Source organism: Myotis yumanensis, unplaced genomic scaffold (genome assembly GCF_028538775.1).
Source record: "Myotis yumanensis isolate MYYU_CA2020_CCGP unplaced genomic scaffold, mMyoYum1.0.hap1 SCAF_17, whole genome shotgun sequence".
In the NCBI taxonomy this organism is placed as follows: domain Eukaryota; kingdom Metazoa; phylum Chordata; class Mammalia; order Chiroptera; family Vespertilionidae; genus Myotis; species Myotis yumanensis.
Window position 1 is genome coordinate 21,420,380 of NW_027223768.1, and position 20,419 is coordinate 21,440,798.

The 20,419-nt window shown below is 37.5% G+C and overlaps 1 protein-coding gene across 6 annotated transcripts in view; it reads left to right on the forward strand.

The window, feature by feature from the left end:
- Positions 1-20,419, forward strand: part of RASAL2 (RAS protein activator like 2) — a 245,434-nt gene that overhangs the window by 60,253 nt on the left and 164,762 nt on the right. For 2 of the 6 annotated variants that reach the window (XM_070396880.1, XM_070396883.1), the window contains exon 1: positions 18,902-19,763. The exons of 3 other annotated variants lie outside the window; for them this stretch is intronic. In XM_070396880.1, coding sequence (XP_070252981.1) covers positions 19,166-19,763 — 598 coding nt within the window. In that variant the 5' untranslated portion in view covers positions 18,902-19,165. Of the gene's footprint in view, positions 1-18,901; positions 19,764-20,419 lie in introns of those variants that run through there. One more of the 6 variants, XM_070396882.1, reaches the window with a different exon arrangement.

The window sequence follows — 20,419 nt, forward strand, 5'->3', positions numbered from 1 at the left end:
TGGGACTGGGTGAGACGGGCTGGACATGCCCTGGAACCCTCCTGCAGTACCTCCCTGGCTAGCCAACCTCCTGCGGTCCCTCCCTGGCTGGCCGGCCCTGATCGCCGGCCCAGCTGAGGGACCCCACCTGTACACGAATAGTTATAAAATAAACTACCCAGTTAGAATCATCCAGGATAAAGGCAAAGTAACCATAGCAATGTTGTTATCTACTTCAAATGTTGATTTATGTTACCTTTGTAAAATCTGGAGCAATTACACAGATATCAACTGCATCATTATCAACCATGAGTTATTATAAGTAAATGACTCATAATAGTTCTCTAAAACCACAATTATATTGCAACATCATTATGGCATAAATAAAGGACTTTCAGCAATAGCCTGTGTGCCCTGGTATATATCCAAATATTTTTTAATAAAAATTGATAGTTGTACGAGGATGTAATAATTAAATCTTGGTCCAGTAGTTTAGTCATTCTGAAAATAAAGATTGTGTGACTGGTACATCTACATAATGGAATACTTTGCTGCTGTAAAAAAGAAGGAATTCTTACCATTTGCAACAGCATGGATGGAACTGGAGAGCATTATGCTAAGTGAAATAAGCCAGTCAATGAAAGAAAAATACTACATGATCTCACCCATTTATGGATAATAAAGACCATTATAAACTGATGAACAAAAATAGATACAGAGGCAGAGCAGCATCGAACAGACTGTCAAACTACAGCGGGAAGGCCGGGGAGGGTTGGAGGGCAAGGGGTTAGAGATCAACTGAAGGACTTGTATGCATGCATATAAGCATAACCAATGGATACAAGACACTGGGGAGTAGGGGAGGCCAGGGTAATGTCAAGGGGGGGTAAAAAAAAGGAGGCATATGTAATACTCTTTGTAATACTTTAAGCAATAAAACAATATTAAAAAAAAGATTGTGTGACTTTGTGAGAACTAATAGGAATACTTACATCTATCTGTTATTTTTTGAATTAGTAATATGTACAAATACCAGATATAGGAGAAGGAAAGACCTATAGTCAACCAGAGAATTCATCCTAAGCCATTGGTTTTAAGTCATGCTTCTTTTCATGAATTTAATTAATAATTTAATTGATTCATTTTCTTGGAGGCTTTAGAATTCTTTAACTTTTAACAAAGGTCATAATATCTCTGTTGTACTATATAGAGAGTTATACTTAGTTTATAAATTGCTCTCATATGTCATAACACAGTGGTCTCCAACTCTCACTATAAATCAGTAACAGCCAATTAAAAAAACCAAATCTATCTGTAAATATACTCCATACCAGTTGTCTCAAAAGTGTGGTATGTACACCCCTGAAGATAAACAAGATAATCCTCTGGAGTTCAGGTTATAAAAGCATTAGCACTTCTATTGATATATTTTTATCTCAATAAAATATTGTTTAAATTTATGTTTTTCAGTGTACATAATCTGTTCTGAGTCAGTATAGATATGTTAGGATAGCTGTTGTAGATGACACATCTATATTGAATTAGATTTAATATTTTTAAAGGAATTTAAAAAATATTTAAAAATATAGATTTTATTTTATAGATTTCAGAGAGAGGAAGTGAGAGGGAGAGAGATAATGATGAAAATCATCATTTGGCTGCCTCCTGCATGCCCCCTACTGGGAATCAAGCATGTGCACTGACTGGGAATCAAATTGTGACCTCCTGGCTCATGGGTCCGACCCTCAGCCACTGAACTACACTGGCCAGCAGATTAAATATTTTCTTAAACAATAAAACCGATAATTTAGAGAATCATATATGTATGTTTAGATAAATAGGTATATAGTTAGATAATATTGATCTAGCTTAAGCAACTGATCAATAAATGGTAGAAATGCATGTATAGGAGGTAAAAACAGTAAGGAATTTAGAGGTGTACATTCTTCTGCCTTTAATGTGTAATGAAATAGGCAAATGAATGTATAATTTTTAGTACTCTCCCCCATTGAGACTATTCAACTATTTCCTTTGCATTCCATCTCCAAGAGACTGGTTTAGGAGAGGGAAGAAGTATGGAATCTGAAGTCCTAGGATGCTGGCACTGCCCTTGGGGAAAGTTCAGTCCTTGCATCATTTCTTGGGTATGCACACATTTCTAGTTCCCATAGAGAAGCTGATCCCTGGCAGAACGCAGATAGATACAGCAAGAGTGAGTCTCAACTTCAGAATCAGAGAAATTTTCGAAGGAATAAAGACCTTTAGCAGGGTAAAATTTCAATAGCTAAACAGGTAGCAATGAAAAATATATTTACATTTGGATCACATTTGAGGGAATGCATCCCAACAATTTCAAATTATTCTACCATGACATAAATCAGTGTGGATGCATGTGGCAATTACCTTTATTGGTTCTCCTTCACAAATACTGACTGATAATCTTCAGTTTTATTTTAACCCCACCTGCCAGCTATGTAATGCCTCTTTAAAATTTTATATCCTATAATCTAGGTCACTTCTGATTTGCCATCAGTCAGTATACTACTTTTCCTGTAGTTAAAAGGTCATTAAATATTTACTGTTTAACTAATTGCATTTGAAAAGCTACTTGTAAGTGATCTTTTCAGTAATATGCAATGTGGATTATTATAGGGGTTTTGAGTTACTAAGCTTGTTTAAATTGATAAATTTAAGACACTTAATAATTGGTGTGTCAGTACTTATTATGTGGCTTTGGGGAATGGGCCTTATTTTCTTCATCTATAAAATGGAATAATTCCTTTCTCGTAGAGTGCTGTGAGAATTTTTAAAAAAGACACATGAATATGAATATCATAGGCTTTCAATTTAAGAAATAAAGTTGTATCTTTAATTTTCAAAAATTTTTTTTATTTTTAGTGCTTATTCCCATTGAGAAAGAAAAAACTATTGTTTGCAAATTTGGGGGCCACTTACACTCACTAAAAACATATAAAAAATAACTAGTACTAGAAAAAGAGAAAAGTCAAGCCACAAAATAGAAAAGATATTTGCAACGTATAAAAAAAAGGATTAATGTAAAGAGCTTTCATCTCATTTCCCACAGAGTAAGACTATGATTTCCATTTTGTCCCCATTATATTCCACATGCACTTATATTTGTGCACTAATGAACCCGTCTTAGCAGCTAGTAGTATCCATGACTGTTTCCCCTAACTGGACTGTGAGGTAATTGAGATAATGTAGAGTACATTGTTATTTATGCCCAATCCTTAGAACTATTCTGAGAATACAGTGACTGCTTTACAAATATCTGTTGATGTAATTGAATGAATGTTTTGACCTAAGCAGTTTTTCTTAAAAGTCTTTCTTAGTAAATATTCATAATTAACTATAAAATGAGGAAGAATAGTATGAACTTTCTGAAGTTCTTCTAGATTTCTAGGATTCTTGTACATGTTGGGATGGTGTACACTTTGTAAAAGGATGCCTGAAGTAAAAGTGACCCTGTAGAATTGTAGAAGTCACTGAAAACTGACAGAATAATATATTTAACTAGTTCAGTCATCACAAGGTAGTAGGTATTTGATAAATATTGTTGAATGAATGGTAAAAATATTCACCCAAGAAATATAGTGAACTGTAACAAACATAAGTAACTGAACAAATATAAAAACAGCATTTTCAGATTGCTGTCTATATGGTTTTCTTATGTGACTCTGTGATCTACTAAACTGCTCATGCCAACTAGCACATATAGGAACTACGAACATAGATAATAAGTAAACCCAAGCAGGGTAGATGAAGAACTGCATATTAGTGATGGATGCTAATAGTCTGAGGGAAAGGATGACGAAGAGAAATGAAGAAATTTAAGGTTACTACTCACATGCTTGAGGTTTACCAGTGATCCATTTGGCTGTAATTAACAGGAGATGGTGCATTGCACTTGTAGGTAAAGTTTGAGAGATAGTTTGATGTTTTTTTAAAGTATGAAACATGCCACGAAAGAACAGGAATAAAAAAGTGGAAAAGGTTAATTTTTAGATGACAGAAGAAAATGTTGACACTATAATTTTAGTTTTAAAAACTTATTAAATTAAATTTAGTATCTAAATGTAGGAATTATGTTGATATCTATATTGACAAATAATCTTAGAATGTTGCTACCATTTGTGAACTTAAGAGTGATGTGGTAAATTTTGGAGTGTAATTCTTAGCATAATAATAATAATAATAATGCAAAATAATGTGTAAAAGAGAAGCTTGAAGAATAATCTCATGTAGGGTATCAAATATTGGGGGGGGGGCTTTTATGTAATGTATGTGATTTCTAAGAATTCCTTATAAGAACTTACTGCAAGAATGAGATCTGAATTAGAAAGTTACCATCTAGACAAGGCTCCTCATTTTTTTATGGAATTTTTATTGATTTGTTCCAGAATACCAGTTCTTTTGTTCTTGTCCCAGAAGGTGGCTGATTCTCTGAGGATAAAGAAAAATCTGATGAAGAGAAGTTTGGGTTTTTTCCATTTCCCAGACTATCAATCAATAGAATTTACCGAGTGCATGGTGGTCATCACAAATTCCTTATTTGCCTAATGATGTGACTGTACTTTCAAACACAAATGCAAAAATATAAGGGAAATCCTTTACTTTTAGTTGATTTATGTCAATACTACATGTATTGTGCTTTAGATTTAAGGATATCAGCCCATAAATAGGGATAATTTGGCAAGCCTGGATTTCCAAAGATCAAACACTTCAGAAGGTTTTCCAACTCCTGCCAGAACAGTACAACTTAGTGGAGGCTCATCTTAGTGCTAGGATTGGCCTTGCTCAGGTTACCTTTTCTTTCTCAAACTTAGACCTCTTTGAGAGGTAGCCTTTCTTACCTCATCTGCCTTATTTTTATCATTCTCCTTGAGTCATGCTGACTGTGGTATGTCTAACTTAGTCTTCATAGTTTAAATATCATAATTTTGAAGTATTTGAGTCTCATTGTTCCAATCTATACTAATAAAAGGGTAATATGCTAATTAGACCGGACATCTTCCGGATGATGATCTGGACATCCTTCCTGACAAAGTCGGGCCTGGGCAAAGCTGCCTGCCCAGTGGTCCCAGGCACCAGTGGCTATGGCCCTGGCAAAGCCACCTGCCCATGGTCCCGGCTGCCTGTGGCTGGCCAGAGGGAGGGAAGCCCAGGTCCTGGGTGCCTGCAGCTGGCCGGAGGAGGGAATCTTTGATCCTGGGTGCAGCGCCGAGGCAGAAGCTCAGATTTTGCTGGGTGATCAGGCCAGCAAGGGAGCAGTTAGGGGCAATCAGGCCAGCAGAGGTGGTTAGGGGCGATCAGGCAGGCAGGCAGAGGGGTTAGGTGCAATGAGACAGGAAGGCAGGCGAGTGGTTAGGAGCCAGCGGTCCCAGATTGGGAGATCTGTCCATTTCTGATAGAATGGCATTGAAATATCCAGCAATAATGTGGATTCATCATTTTCTCCTTGCATCTTTATTAGTTTTTAACTTATGTAGTTTGATACTCTGCTGTTAGGAATACACACATTAAGTATTATGTTTTCTTGGGAAATTGACTCCTTTATCATTATGTAATGCCCTTTTCTATCCCTGATAATTTTCCTTGCTCTGAATTCTTCACTGCTGAAAAAATAGCTACTTCAGCTTTCTTTGATTAGCATGTTATATGCGTTAGCATGTTACATCTTTTTCCATCCCTTTACTTTTAATCTATTTGTGTCTTTATATTGAAAGCATATGTCTTGTAGACAACATATGGTTGGGTATTGTGTTTTCATGCACTCTTATAGTTTGTCTCTGTCTTTTAATTGGAATTTTTAGACCATTGACATTTAAAGTGACTATTGATATATATGCTAGGACAGGAAAGAAAATGGAATCATAAAATGCTATATTAATATTACAAAAGGCAAAAGTAGAGTAGAAAACAAATATAGGAACAAAGAACAAGGGTAACAAATAGAAAATGGTAACAAATATAGTATAGTATAAAAAATAATAGTATTATAGTATAATTATCCTATCTAATAATAGCCAAACATGGTAATTGACCGTACCTTTGCTACACCTCCCATGGGCTAATCAGCAAGATATGCAACTTAACCGCCAACAAAGATGGAAGCTAATTTGCATACTGCAGGCAGGGTGGGACAGCGAGAGCTGCCAGTGTGAGCCGCCATCCAGGACCCCGTGGGTGACCCCAGAAGCCACTTGCCTGCCACCAGGAACCAGATCTGGTCCCGGGCTGCAGGCAGGCAGGCCGGCCCCGCAAGCCCCATGAGCCACCTGCCTGCCGCCCAGGACCCAATCTGGTCCCGGGTCGCAGGCATGATGGCCCCGCCAGCCCCAGCAGCTGCCTGCCTGCCGCCCGGGACCCAATCCAGTACCAGGCCTCGGGCAGGCCGGCCCCGCCAGCCCCAGCAGCTGCCTGCCTGCCACCCGGAACCCGATTTGGTCCTTGGCCTCTGGCGGGCCCCTGAAGCCCCAGAAGTCGCCAGATATGGCAATGACTCTATCAGTAAGCACTCTGAAAGTCAGTGGCATAAATGCACCAATTAAAAGACAGATTATGAGGGTGAATCAAAAACAAACGCCACTTTAAATATAAAGACACATATAGATTAAAAGTAAATGAGTTAAGCTACAGCCTGTTTTGCTCAGTGGATAGAGCATTAGCCCATGGACTGAAGGGTTCCAGGTTAGATTCCAGTCAAGGGCATGTACCTCAGTTGCTGGCTTGATCCCCAGTCCCTATCAGAGCATGTGCAGGAGGCAACCAGTCAATGTGTCTCTCCCTTTCCCTTCACTCTCTCTAAAATTCAATGGAAAAATATCCTTGGGTGAAGATGAACAAAAACAAAGTAAATGGATTAAGTAACATTAAAGAGATTATAAGAAAAATATATTCCATATTTTGTTAGTTGTATAATGGTTATGTTTAAATTGTTAACACCTAAGAAATTGGGTGAAGGGTACATATAATATGCTGTAGTATTTTATAGTTTTTTTTACATGTATGAGATTATTTCAAATTAAAATATTAAAAAATTAAAAATAATAAAATATTAATTGAAATGTATCTGCATTACATGAAAAATCTCCTAATTGCTTCTAGCATAATTTATTAAACTGTGCTAAAATTTACAAGGGTTCAATTAAAAAATATCTTAATTCTAAATGATATAAAAGAAAATATATAATAGTGCAGTTATAAGCACTTATCTGAAAATAAAAATTTAAAGAAGTGAATTTAAAGAAGGGATTAGCCAAAGAAAATATATGCAGAACCCACGGACACAGACAACAGTATGGTGATTGCCAGAGAGAAGTGGGGGCAAGAGCTGGGTAGAGGGGGCAAAAGGGGGAAATAGGGACATCCTATATTCTATCTAATAATAGACAAACATGGTAATTGACCATACCTCTGCTACGCTTCCCATTGGCTAATCAGGATATGCAAATTAACTGCCAACAAAGATGGCGGCCGGCAGCCACGCAGCTGAAGCGAACATGAGGCTTGCTTGCTCCAGTGATGGAGGAAGCCAAGGTTCCCCGCCTGCCACGGCCCAGCTCTGAGCTCTGGAAGCAACAATGTTTCAATTATAGAAGCTAAACAAACCCCAGATACCTGCTTTCAGCCAGCTGGGGCCTCAGAGCTTAGAGCGCCAGTGATGGCAACAGAGTTTCAATTATAGAAGCAAAACAAACCCAGATACCTGCTTTCAGCCAGCCTCGGCCTCAGAGCTGGAGCTGGGCCTCAGAGCTAGAGCTGGCTCTCAGCTCCAGTGACAGCTATAGAAGGTAAATAAATCTCAGAATAAAAAAAAAAAAGAAAAAAAAAGAGGCTGGGAGCTTCAGTCGCCCGCCAGCCTCAAAACAGCCCCCAGCCCCTCACCCAGACTGCCCAGGCACCCCAGTGGGGACCCCCACCCTGAAAGGGGTGTGACCAGCTGCAAACAGCCATCAGCCCGTCATCCAGGTTGGCCAGGCACCCAAGCGGGACCCCCACCCTGATCCAGATCACCCTTCAGGGCAACCAACCGGCCCCCACCCATGCACCAGGCCTCTATCCTATATAGTAAAAGGGTAATATGCAAACTGACCCTAACAGCAGAAAGACTGGGAATGACTGGTCACTATGACATACACTGACCACCAGGGGGCAGATGCTCAATGCAGGAGCTGCCCTCTGGTGGTCAGGATGCTCTCACAGGGGGGAGCTCTGCTCAGCCACAAGTCAGGCTGATGGCTGCCAGTACAGCAGTGGTGGTGGGAGCCTCTCCTGCCTCCTCAGCAGTGCTAAGGATGTCTGATTGCAGCTTAGGTCTGATCCCCGCTGGCAAATGGACATCCCCCGAGGGCTGCCGGCCTGCCAGAGGGATGTCTGATTGCCATCTTAGGCCCAATCCCCCGGGGAGCAGGCCTAAGCCAGCAAGTGGTCACCCCCGAGGGGGTCCCAGACTGCAAGAGGGCACAGGCCGAGCTGAGGGACCCCCTACCCCTGAGTGTACAAATTTTTGTGCACCGGGCCTCTAGTAATAATAATAAAAGGCTAATATGCAAATTGACTGAATGGCAGAATGACCGGTTGCTATGATATGCACTGGCCACCAGGGGGCAGACGCTCAATGCAGGAGCTGCCTCCTGGTGGTCAGTGCATTTCCATATGGGGAGTGCCACTCAGCCAGAAGCTGGCTCATGGTTGGCCAGCGCAGAGGTGGTGGCAGGAGCCTCTCCCACCTCCGTGGCAGCACTAAGAATGTCCAGCTAACGGTTTAGGCCCAATCCCTTGGGGGCCTAAGCCTTTAGTCAGACATCCCCTGAGGGCTCCCTGGCTACCAGAAGGATGTCTGACTGCAAGCTTAGGCCTGATCCCCTGGGGAGTGGGCCTAAGTCAACAGGTGGACATCCCCTAAGGGGTCCTGGACTGCAAATGAGCGCAGGCCAGGCTGAGAGCCCCCCCGTCCCCCCAAGAGTGCACAAATTTTTGTGCACCGGGCCTCTGGTCCTATATAATTAAAGGGTAATATGCAAATTGACTGAGTGGTGGAATGACCAGTCGCTATGACGTGCACTGATCACTAGGGGGCAGATGCTCTATGCAGGAGCTGCCCCTTGGTGGTCAGTGCGCTCCCTCAGGGGGATCACTGCTCAGCCACAAGCCAGGCTGATAGCCACCTTTGTGTCAGTGCTAAGGATGTCCGACTAACGGCTTAGGCTCTAAGTTGCAGTCGGACATCCCCCGAGGGCTCCCGGACTGCGAAAGTGTGCAGGCCAGGCTGAGAGTCCCCCCCCCCCCCCCCACCCCCACCAGGGACAAATGTCATGTACCGGGCCTCTAGTAATAAATATAGTATAATTATAAAGTATAATATTCTTTTTTAAAAAACTTTTTTAAGTGGTTCTCTTAGAGTTTGCAGTATACTTTTATGGCTAATCCAAGTCTGCTTTCAAAAAACACAATACTGCTTTATAGGTAGTACCAGTACTTTATAACAACAAATATTTATATTTCTTTCCTCTAGCTCCTTCAATTTGGTGCTTAGCTATACCTACCATAGTTTAAGCTGCTATGTTATTTATCAGATGTACAATCTTCATATTTATTTCAGGTTATCAGAGTATTATTCATTTTCCAAGTGTGTATTCATTAAAGAATATATGAAACTTGTTGAGAGCTTGTAGTTATCTCTTTATGCTTATGATTTTCTCCAAATGGTAATACTAACATTAAAACTAATTTTTAAGCAGTCCTGAAAAAGCCATATAGTTACTGCATCAACTAAATTGGCATTTCTGGAAAGAAAACAAACTTCAAAAATTTTTTTAAATAAAACAATATGTCTTCTCTCTTTTTGCCCTCTTCTAATTTCACATCATTCCCCGCCCCCCCCGCTATAACACTTCTCCATCCATACCCTTGATTCAGAATAAAACAACTCCTTGGAGTATAATAAAAACAGGCATGGAGATTCCATGATGTGAGTAAAAGCAGCATTGACTTAATAATCTCACAAAGAAATGTCCAAATACAGGAATAACTGTAATATAGAGATGCATGGGCTGTAAAGACCTATAGTAAGAAGGTTTAACTTAGGGAGGGCAAAAAGGCCTTTCTCAAGAAGAAGCACTTAAAATGAAATCTGAAGCATGAGTAGGCAGGTGATGAAGGGTGGAAGATCCTTCTAGGTCAGTGGTTCTCAACCTTCCTAATTCCGTGACCCTTTAGTACAGTTCCTCATGTTGTAGTGACCCCCAATCATAAAATTATTTTCCTTGCTACTTCATAACTGTAATTTTGCTTCTGTTATGAATTGTAATGTAAATATCTGATATGCAGGATGTATTTTCATTGTTACAAATTGAACATAATTAAAGCATAGTGATTAATTACAAAAACAATATGTGATTATATATGTGTTTTCTGATGGTCTTAGGTGATCCCTGTGAAAGGGTCGTTCGACCCCCAAAGGGGTCGCGACCCACAGGTTGAGAAACGCTGTTCTAGGTAGGGGAGCAGTGTGAACAGGAGCCGTGGTGAAAGAGAGTGGCTGATATGAGTAACTGAAAGGATTCAAGTTCTTTAAGAGGGAGGCTGAAGGGGTGGGGTAGGTAGGGACTATGATATGTTAAGGAATTTTGGTTTAATTTGTGTTGTTTTCATAAAAGTAGTGAGAAGCCATTGAAAAGTTTTAAACAGGATGCAGTCAATTTGTATTTTGAAAACATTATCTGACTACAGTAATAATAATGGTTTGCAAGGTTCATAGGAGATGTAGGTAGATGAATTTAGGAGGCTGTTGTAATCCAAGTGAAAAATGATAGTAGATTGATTTAGAGGAAATGGAGAGAAGTAGATTAAATAATACTTAGTAGGGGAAATCAGCAAGACTTATGAGTTGGATCAGGGGTCCTCAAACTTTTTAAACAGGGGACCAGTTCACTGTCCCTCAGACCGTTGGAGGGCTGGACTATAGTTTAAAAAAAAAAATGAACAAATTCCTATGCACACTGCACATATCTTATTTTGAAGTAAAAAAACAAACAAACAAATACAATGAAATGTTTTTTTATTTTAAAAAATTATTGATTCTATTACTTCTCTGTTAAAAATAATTTTTATTTAGCCCTTGTAGACATATCTTTGTCTTATAAAGGAGAAGCAGTTGTGTACGTGTCAGGTGTGTCTTAGAGTTCTTCTACTCAGAAGGGAGGTAGTTTCTGCTACAGGAAGTGTTTCATCAGGAAGCAGATGTGCTCCAGTGATAGGAGATGGGAAAGGGATGTTTTGTTATTAATTAATTAGCTTTGTATAAACAAGGGCTTTGTATTTTTGAAAGACGTCTTCTGGTTTCTAGAAATTAATCCTATTTTTAAAGCTTTTTATGAGTTGATCTAAGGTATGCACTCTCTTATTCTAGTAACAGAATTCCAGAACTGTTAATTGTAGCATACAGCATGTCTTCTGTTACAAAAGAGCTTATGGGACACATGGAACAGAATTTCAGTATAGAAAGGGTGTGTCTTAAGAAGTGGTGCCTCCCGCCGGGTGGCTCAATTGGTTGAAGCATCCTCCCGTACACCAAAAAGTTGTGGATTTAACCCTCTGTAGGGGTGCGTACAAGGAGGCAACCGATTGATGTTTATCTCTCACATAGATGTTTCTCTCTCTCTCTCTCTCTCTCTCTCAAAATCAATAAACATATCCTTAGGTGAGATTAAAAAAAAAGGATAGGGAGTGGTGGCAGACTATTTGCAAACTGAGAAAGCTCAAAATTTGCCTTTCATCTCCTATTGCTTCTCTTAGTTGAAATAAATCTAAAAAGACACATTGATGTTTCTTTCGTGCTCTCTCTCTAAAAATCAATAAAAACATATCCTCTCATGAGGATTTAAAAAAATGCTGCAATTCATAAAATACAGGAGATTGTAGGAATTTTAATTGGGCTTTATTTATATGTTGTAGATAAACTTTTCTTAAAATTTTATCTTTATTGTTTAAAGTATTACAGATGTCCCCTTTTCCCCCCCCTATTGACCTCCTCCACCTTCCCCCCATGTCCCCCCCAACCCCCAGGCCTTCATCACACTATTGTCTGTGTCCATGGGTTATGCATATCTATAATAATAAAAGCATAATATGCTAATTAGACCGGATGTCTTTCTGGACAAAGCTGGGGCTGCAAGAGAAGCCCAGGTCTCGGGTGCCTGCCGGCAGCTGTAGGGAAGCCCGGATCCACGGTGCCAAGGGAAGCCAGTGCCAGCAGCTGGGGGAAGGAAGGCCTCTTGCACGAATTGCATGCATCAGCCTCTAGTATGCATATAAATTCTTTAGTTTATCTTTCCCCACCCATCCACCCACCCCTGCTTACGCTCTGATATTCATCGGTTTTACTGAATGCAAGAAGCCATTTGGCTAGGATTATTATATATTTTATTCTCAGCACACTACCATAAGAACTGTTAAATCTTTATGTCAGCGATTCTCAACCTTTTTAATTTCATGGCACACAAATTAATTCCTAAGATTCCGCGGCACACCAAAAAAATATTTTTTGCCAAAAAATAGATACAAGTTTTATTCATTCACACCTGATGGCTATTGTGTTGACTGTTGTCATTTTTTAATTTGACAATCAATCTAAGGAAAAAGAGGTCAATGCCCCTGACTAAATAGCAGGTATTGCATGTTTTAAAAATTCTTACCACACACTAGTTAAAAATCGCTGCTCTATCTGTTTTATACACTCTCACAGAATATTGCAGGCAAATATTTTCACTTTGTTTTCAAATCCCAATACAATTTTTTATTTTGGTGAATCTAATCTGACTGAATCGCATGGGAGGCTTGGGAATTTCAGGCTGAGTGAGTTGCTCAAAAATAATTTGAGATATGACTGAATATAAGGACTTTCCTACTTATTTAGGGAATTTATGTGTTTCTTTTGACTTAGTAACCAGATTGGTTCTTAAAGCTATTCCTTTTCTTTTCTTTTTTTTTCTCTTTTCTTTCTTTCTTTCTTTCTTTCTTTCTTTCTTTCTTTCTTTCTTTCTGCATTTCTTTTTGCTTTTTTTCTCTCTTACTTTTTATTTAAATTTGTGTTTTAAATGTTACGTATTATTAGTAAGAAAATTTAAAGGTAGTTGATACATTCTTGTTCTGACACTTCATTGATCAAACAATTTTTATAGTAGGTTTCATAACGAATGTAATTTATTTTAAGAAATTATAAATCCTGTGAATAGGTTCTTTAAAAATTCATTATATAGGGTGGGGCAATAGTAGCTTTACAGTTGTTTTTACGGAAAAATAATCTACACTAATAAAAGAGAAAGGTGCAAATTGACTGTACCTTCATGACACCCACCAGCCAATCAGGAGTGGGTATGCAAATTAACCCAACAAAGATAGTGGGTTAATTTGCATACCCAGGCGCCAAGTGGTCAGGGACGGGGTGGGGCGGGACGCAGGCATTCCACACCACCCAGCCACTTCGGGCTTCTGGGCAGCGTGGGAAAGCGGAAAGGTGGCTCCGGGCCAGAGCGAAGGCAGTGCCAGCAGCCAGGGAAGGAAGGCCCATTCTTGCACGAATCTTTCTACATTGGGCCTCTAGTATAATAATAAATAATAATACACAGACCCTTATATACTCACACCTGTAAACCTACTTTTGCCTAACCCTGTATATATTTAAGAAAATTCAGAAAATTCAGAATGTCAAGTTATTATTTTAAATTCAGTTTAAAGATAAAATTAGAGAAATAATAATATAAACTAGGCTTTCCTAATGAGAGAAGCATTTGTCCAATCAAACTTTAGCCAGCTGTAAGAGGGATTAATTTTCCCCTTTATTTCTTTGCTTCTGATTCCACTTGAATCTTTTTCTGTTATTTAATATTTTCCAGTTCCATATTCCTCAAATAGGGAAGTTTATGGCAAGGAGAATTGTGGTAGTTCCTTAAAAGAATTGAGTTGATGAGTTTAGAAACTACAATAACTATTTTTACCCATAACCCTACTTATTTAGTGTGTAAAGTAAGAATTTCCTCATTTAACATTGAGTTTCTGAATTTCACTGTGGATTACTGGGTTTCAAGTTCTACCTTTACTGTGCAAATGTTACCTAAATCATAACCTTAACTTAATTTTCCATTGAGGTATTTTAATAGGTGATCTTGATTAACTTCCCTCTTCCATAAAACCTGTGAAAGTAGATATTTTGTTACATTACCCCAAAAATACTCTGACACAGACACCATTACCGTATTAATAATAAAAATACCTGTATTATAAACCCAAATTAAGTAGTTATGGAATTTAAAAATGTTTACTTGTGAACTTTTTTTTTTAACTTAGGTACTTTTATTTTGATGTAATTTTAAACCTATAAAAAATTTTCAAGAGTGCAAGAAATTCCCATATACTCTTTACTTAGGTTCAACAACAATTGTGTACATTTTGACCCATTTGCTTTATCATATTTTATCTACCGTTACACACATATTTTTTCTTGAATCCTTTGAAAATTGGAAACATCATACCCCTATATCCCTAAATACTTATGTCTGAATTTCCTAAGAATAATAACATCGTCTTTCATAACCACAGTAAAATTACCACAGTAAGGAAATTTAACCTTTATATGATTCTATTTTATAATCCATAATTCATTTTCAAATTTTATTAATTCTCCCAGTAATGTCCTTTATGGCTATTTGCCCTTCTCTCCATTTCAAGATCCAATCCAAAATCATACATTGCTTTTAATTGTGTCTCTTTAATCTTTGAGTTGCAGCAGTTCCATAGCCTTTCTTTGAGCCTTTCTTGATCTTGACATTTTTAAAGCTAGGAGGACAGTTATTTTGTATATCTTCCTTAATTTGAGGTTACCGGATGTTGCTTGTGATTAGATTTAGGTTATGCTTTTTTTTTTTCAAGAATAACAAGTAAGTGATTGTTTTATCCATTACAGTTCATCATATTAGGAGGCACAAAATGTTAGCTTATTCCAGTATTGGTATTCATTCATTCTCTGATGTATTAATTCCTTTCATTAAGCCCAAAATACACAGAAAGTAGTTTCAGAATCGCTATCCCTAAAACCAGATAAGAAAACCTACTAGAATTCAGTATTGCTTAAAGTATTTTAAGGTAAAATTTAATTATGGCAAAATACATAAATCTTAAGGGAACAATTGGATGAGTTTTGATAATACACCCATATTCACATCTCTATAAAGACTTAGAAAATTTCTGTCACTCAGAAAGTTTCCTGGTGAACATTTCTTGTTAATACTGCCCCTCCCTTGATTGACAACTGTTCTTCTAATGTTTTTTCCCCATTATAGATTAGTTTAGACTGTTTTAGAACTCCATAGCAGTGAAATCATACAGTATGTATTTTTTTTTGTGCCCAGTTTTTTTGTTGGCATAATATCTGTGATATTCACCCACATTATTTTGTGTATTAGTAGTTTATTTTTTTATGGCTGAGTAGTACCCCATTGTATACAAATACCAGTTTGTTTATCCATTCTACTGTGATGGATGTTTGGGTTGTTTTCAGTTTATGGCTGTCCTATATAATAAAACTCTAATATGCAAATCAACTGAACGGCAGAACGACCGGTCGCTGTGAAGTGCACTGACCACCAGGGGGCAGACACTTAACCCAGGAGCTGCCCCCTGGTGGTCAGTGCAGGTCCACAGCCATTCGGCTGACCGGGCGGGATGAGTGGAGCTCCCACAGTGGGCTGATCCCCACAGGCCACTTCCCTCACCAGTGCACGAATCCCGTACACTGGGCTTCTAGTAATAAATAAAGCTGATATGAACATTCAAGTAAAAGCATGTACATTTTAATTTTTTGTGTGTAAATGCCTAAGAGTAGAACTTCTGGGTCATTGGATAAATGGTTGTTGAACTTCATTTTTTTTTAATGTTGAATTTGTTCCTTGGTTATTTTAATATTTTATGCTCCCATTACCATTTATGAGGATGTTGGCCATAACTGTTACCAGCCCTTTAAATGTTAGCCATTCTAGTGGTTGTGACTGATAGATATCTCATTAGTTACTGATGAGTTTGATTTCTTTTTTCATATGTTTATTGACAATTCATGTAGCTTTCTTTGTGAAGGGTTGTTTAAACTTTATTGCCTATTTTTAAAAATTGGGTTGCTTTTCTTTTTCCTAATAAATTGTAGTACTTATTCATATATTGTAGTACAAATTGTTTTTGAGATATTTATATCGTGAATATTTTCTTCCATTTTGTGGCTTGCTTATTGATTAAAAAAATAAATTTATTTGGGGTGACATTGGTTAATGTGATTATATAGGTTTCAAGTGTACATTTCTATGATACATGATCTGTATATTGCATTGTGTGCCCATTATCGAAGTCATATCTTCTGCCCTTATCATATATTTTACCCCCTTTACCCTCTATTACTCCTCACTCCCCCTTCCCTCAGGTAACCACCATACTGTTGTCTATGGCTATGAGTTTTTGTTTGTTTTTCATGTTTATTTTTTTGTTGCTTTCAGTTTTATATCCCACATATGAGTGAAATAATGTGGTTCTTAACTTTTTCTGTCTGACTTATTTTGCTTAGCATGATATTCTCAAGATCCATCCACATTGTTGCAAGTGGCAGTATTTTCTTATGGCTCAGTAGTATTCCATTATATAGATGTACAATATCTTTATCCAGTTGTCTATCAAAGACCACTACTTCAGTTGTTTCCATGTCTTGGCCACCATGAATAATGCTGCAGTGAACATATGGGTACATATATCTTTGCCAATAAATATTTTCAAAATTTTCAGGTAAATACCCAGAAAGGGGGTTGCTGGGTCATGTGGTAACTTTATTCTTAATTTTTTGAGGAACCTCTGTACTGTTTTCCATAGTGTCAGAGGACCTGAACGGACACCTCTCCCAAGAGTACATACAAATGCCCAATAGATATATGACAAAATGCTCAGCTTCATTAATTATTAGGGAAATGCAAATCAAAACTACAGTGAGCCCTGGCTGGTGTGACTCAATTGATTGGCCATCATCCCATGCACTGAAAGGTTGCCAATTCATTTCCCAGTCAGGGCACATGTCCTGATTGTGGGCTCCATCCCTGTTAGGGGGTGTTCAGGAGGCATTCGATCTATGTTTCATTCTCACATCGATGTTTCTGTCTCACTCTCCCCTCCTTTCTTCCTAAAAACAAAACAAAACAAAACACACATACACACAAACTATAGTGAGATACCACCTCACACCTGTTAAGAATGGCTATTATCAAAAGACCAGTAATAACAAGTGTTGGAGAGGTTGTGGAGAAAAAGAAACTCTCATTCACTGCTGGTGGGAATGTAAACTGATACAGCCATTATGATTTTCTTAATGTGTTCTATTGAACAGAAATTTTTGATTTTTATGAATTCATATTAATGTTTTCCTATTATGGTTATTGTTTTCTGCGTTCTAAGAAATTTTGTCTATCCTCAGTTCACAGAAATATTCTCTTCTGGATTCTTTGGCAAGCATTATTGTCTTATATTTTCCATCACAGATTAATTTTTGTGGATGGGTTGATGTGCCATAATAGAGACGAGAGCTTAATGTTTATTCTTTTTCTCTTTCTTCAAATTCATATTTCTGAGTGTGTGTTTTTTGTTTTTTTTAAACAAGAAACATATTATCCTTGTAAGTTACTCTAATTTGATATATTATGTTTTTGGGAAAACCGAGTACTTCAACATTAATATAGAAATGTATAAGTTTAGAGACTGTATAAGCAAACGAAAATGAGTTTATTGCTTTATGATAATGAAAATAATTAAAACATTTGAATATGTTTAAAAGAATAGGTATATTACTAAAATTACTATTTTTACATTAATAAGAGAGACTTGTGTGAGAACTTTTTCATTGTACACGTTATACAAATACATGGGTAGTTTTTTAGTTTTTCAGATGAAATCATCATTTTTTATTTAACTTGCAAAGCGATTTGATAGCCATGTTATATCTCTTTTACTGGTGGTCTAAAGTCTGTCAGGCTTTCCATTTGAAACCCCTATTTTCAGGAGTTTATGAGCAGACAGTTAAAAAAAACACCCAACCAAAATCTTGGCATTCATGGTCTTGGTTCAATAGAAGGTACTTACTTTAACAAAATTTTAAATAGTCAGCTCTTTTTTTAAAATTGTAAGCAGTACAAAGAGGAATAAAGGAATTTCTTTGGTTAAATAAATAGGGAATAGTTTTCCAGACAACTTACCCCAATTCAATTTACAAAGCAAACTTTTCCCTTCTAGAAATCATTTAAGTATGTACGGTCCTATGTTCCAGTTGCCACAATATGTTGCCTTAAGATTTTTTTCTTTGCTGTCTTTCCTAGCAAATGTCCTTTATCCCTCTTCTCTTTTTATCCATTTATGTGTGTTTTTTTTAATTCGCCATAATATATTTACAATAAAAATGGCTTTAAATTTTGGCATTCTTTTGTCCCTTTCCCTCTACTTTGCAGTGCCTACTCAAAGCAAGACTACCTATTGGTTAGAAAACAATATTAACTTTGAGAGAAGTGTTATAAATAGCAATGCTTGAAGTTAAATTTCTGAAATCCGAACTTCAAAAACTATTCTGAAGAGCTGTTACTTAAAGAGCAGGCTTTTAGGCAGGGTTTTTTTCTTCCGGAAAGTGTAGCTGTCAGCTTGAGTACTTTCACATTCTGTTTTTAACCTACTATCATTTGCATGGTGAACACTTAAATACTATTGGTCCATAGAGGTGTCTGTGGGTTTTTGTTGCTTTTATTTCACTTCTTATTTTTTTAAAAATCATTTCCTGAAAACCTAGTACAGACATGTAACCTACTGGAAGGGAGCAAGATGATCTGCAAATCTTTACTTTTGCTGTTCTCTGAAGATAATTTGCTTCAAGGCAAGAGATTTTTGGGTGCTGCTGAAATTTCGGAGATCTGGGAAAATGGGGTAATAGAATAACATGACACCAGTCCTTAAGCAGCAACATCTGCTGTGGTTCAAAGCCACACAAAAAAAGCTACTTAAGCAGTTGAATGTTTTGGACTGCACGGACAAGTGTGGTTCAACTGCTAAGACTACAGTGTAGAGGGAACTTTCAGCTTAGAGAAGTTGTTTAAAAATGGAGTCCTGGAAGATGAACATCTTTAAGAGACAAACATCATCTTATCCTCCTAGCTATCGAAGATCTTTATCAGAACCTGCTTATGCAAATTCAGAGATAGGAACAAGCTTAAAGAGTTATCCATGGTGTGGTCCATTGAAAAGCAAGAGGAAGAAAAATGAACATGATGTTTCCAATCTAGGAAAGCCATTGAGTGCTTATCGGTGGCAAACACATCCCAGCTTTAGGTGCAAAGTGGGCAAGAAAGAGAGTACGCAAAATAATAAAGGAGACTTGGATGAACTACAACAAAAGGTCCTGCCAAAGATGGTTGATGATAATGCTGCTGCTTCTGCTAATGAGGTCCTTGGAACATCAGCAGAGAAGCTGAACCTGGCCAACACCCGGTCACTTCGGGTTCCATTCACCAGATCTATTTCAGAGCCAGAACCCCGCTGCAGTATCAGATTTGTGAGACCATCGCCGACTTCAGGGAGGTCAGTGGAGTCTGAGCAGCAGGGATATTTCATCCGTGGCATTTTCTCTACTCTTTCCAATGGCTTCTCCAGGATGCTGAGTCTAAAAGGAGAATCAACCAGTGAGCCAGTAAGAGAAGGTATATTGTGATGCATAAGGGGAAAAAAAGTGATACCTGATTTAATTACTATTGGAATTTTAATTACTTGTGTTTTATAATAAGCTAAACCACACTATTTACTCATTATGAGCCAAATTTATGTAATAAGTACACTTTTAAAAAAGTGATAAACACTACTTCAGAGGCCCTCCTTCAATGAATAGTAATAAATAACAGTAAAATATGGATTTGGTTAAAGAATTTTTTGTATTATGTTGTACTCTTGAACTCTGTTTTGAAGTCTGTGAAAAAGTGTTTATTTATTTTTTTACCTTTAAGTTTTTCAAGTTAAATGTAATTTAGAGGAAGCATAATTGAATAATTTCCTCATGACAAAGTTGAGAATTAAAAAACATAATTTCTGTTATCCCTTTATAAATATTAACAAATGTTATTATTTATAGCAGAATTGTTTTGGTAGGTTTTAAAATGTTGGAATTTTGATTTGCTTATGCATAAAAATATACAATTTGCATATGGAAGTGAAAGATGCAAATCTTGAATATGTTTTCAAATAGCAAAATTGAAATTTGTGTTTGATTCAGGAAACAGAATTGTCAGATTTTTAAAAACCTCATTAGGACTTGTTTACATTTTAAAAAATTTTATGTTGATGGTAGTATTGTTAAAGCCAA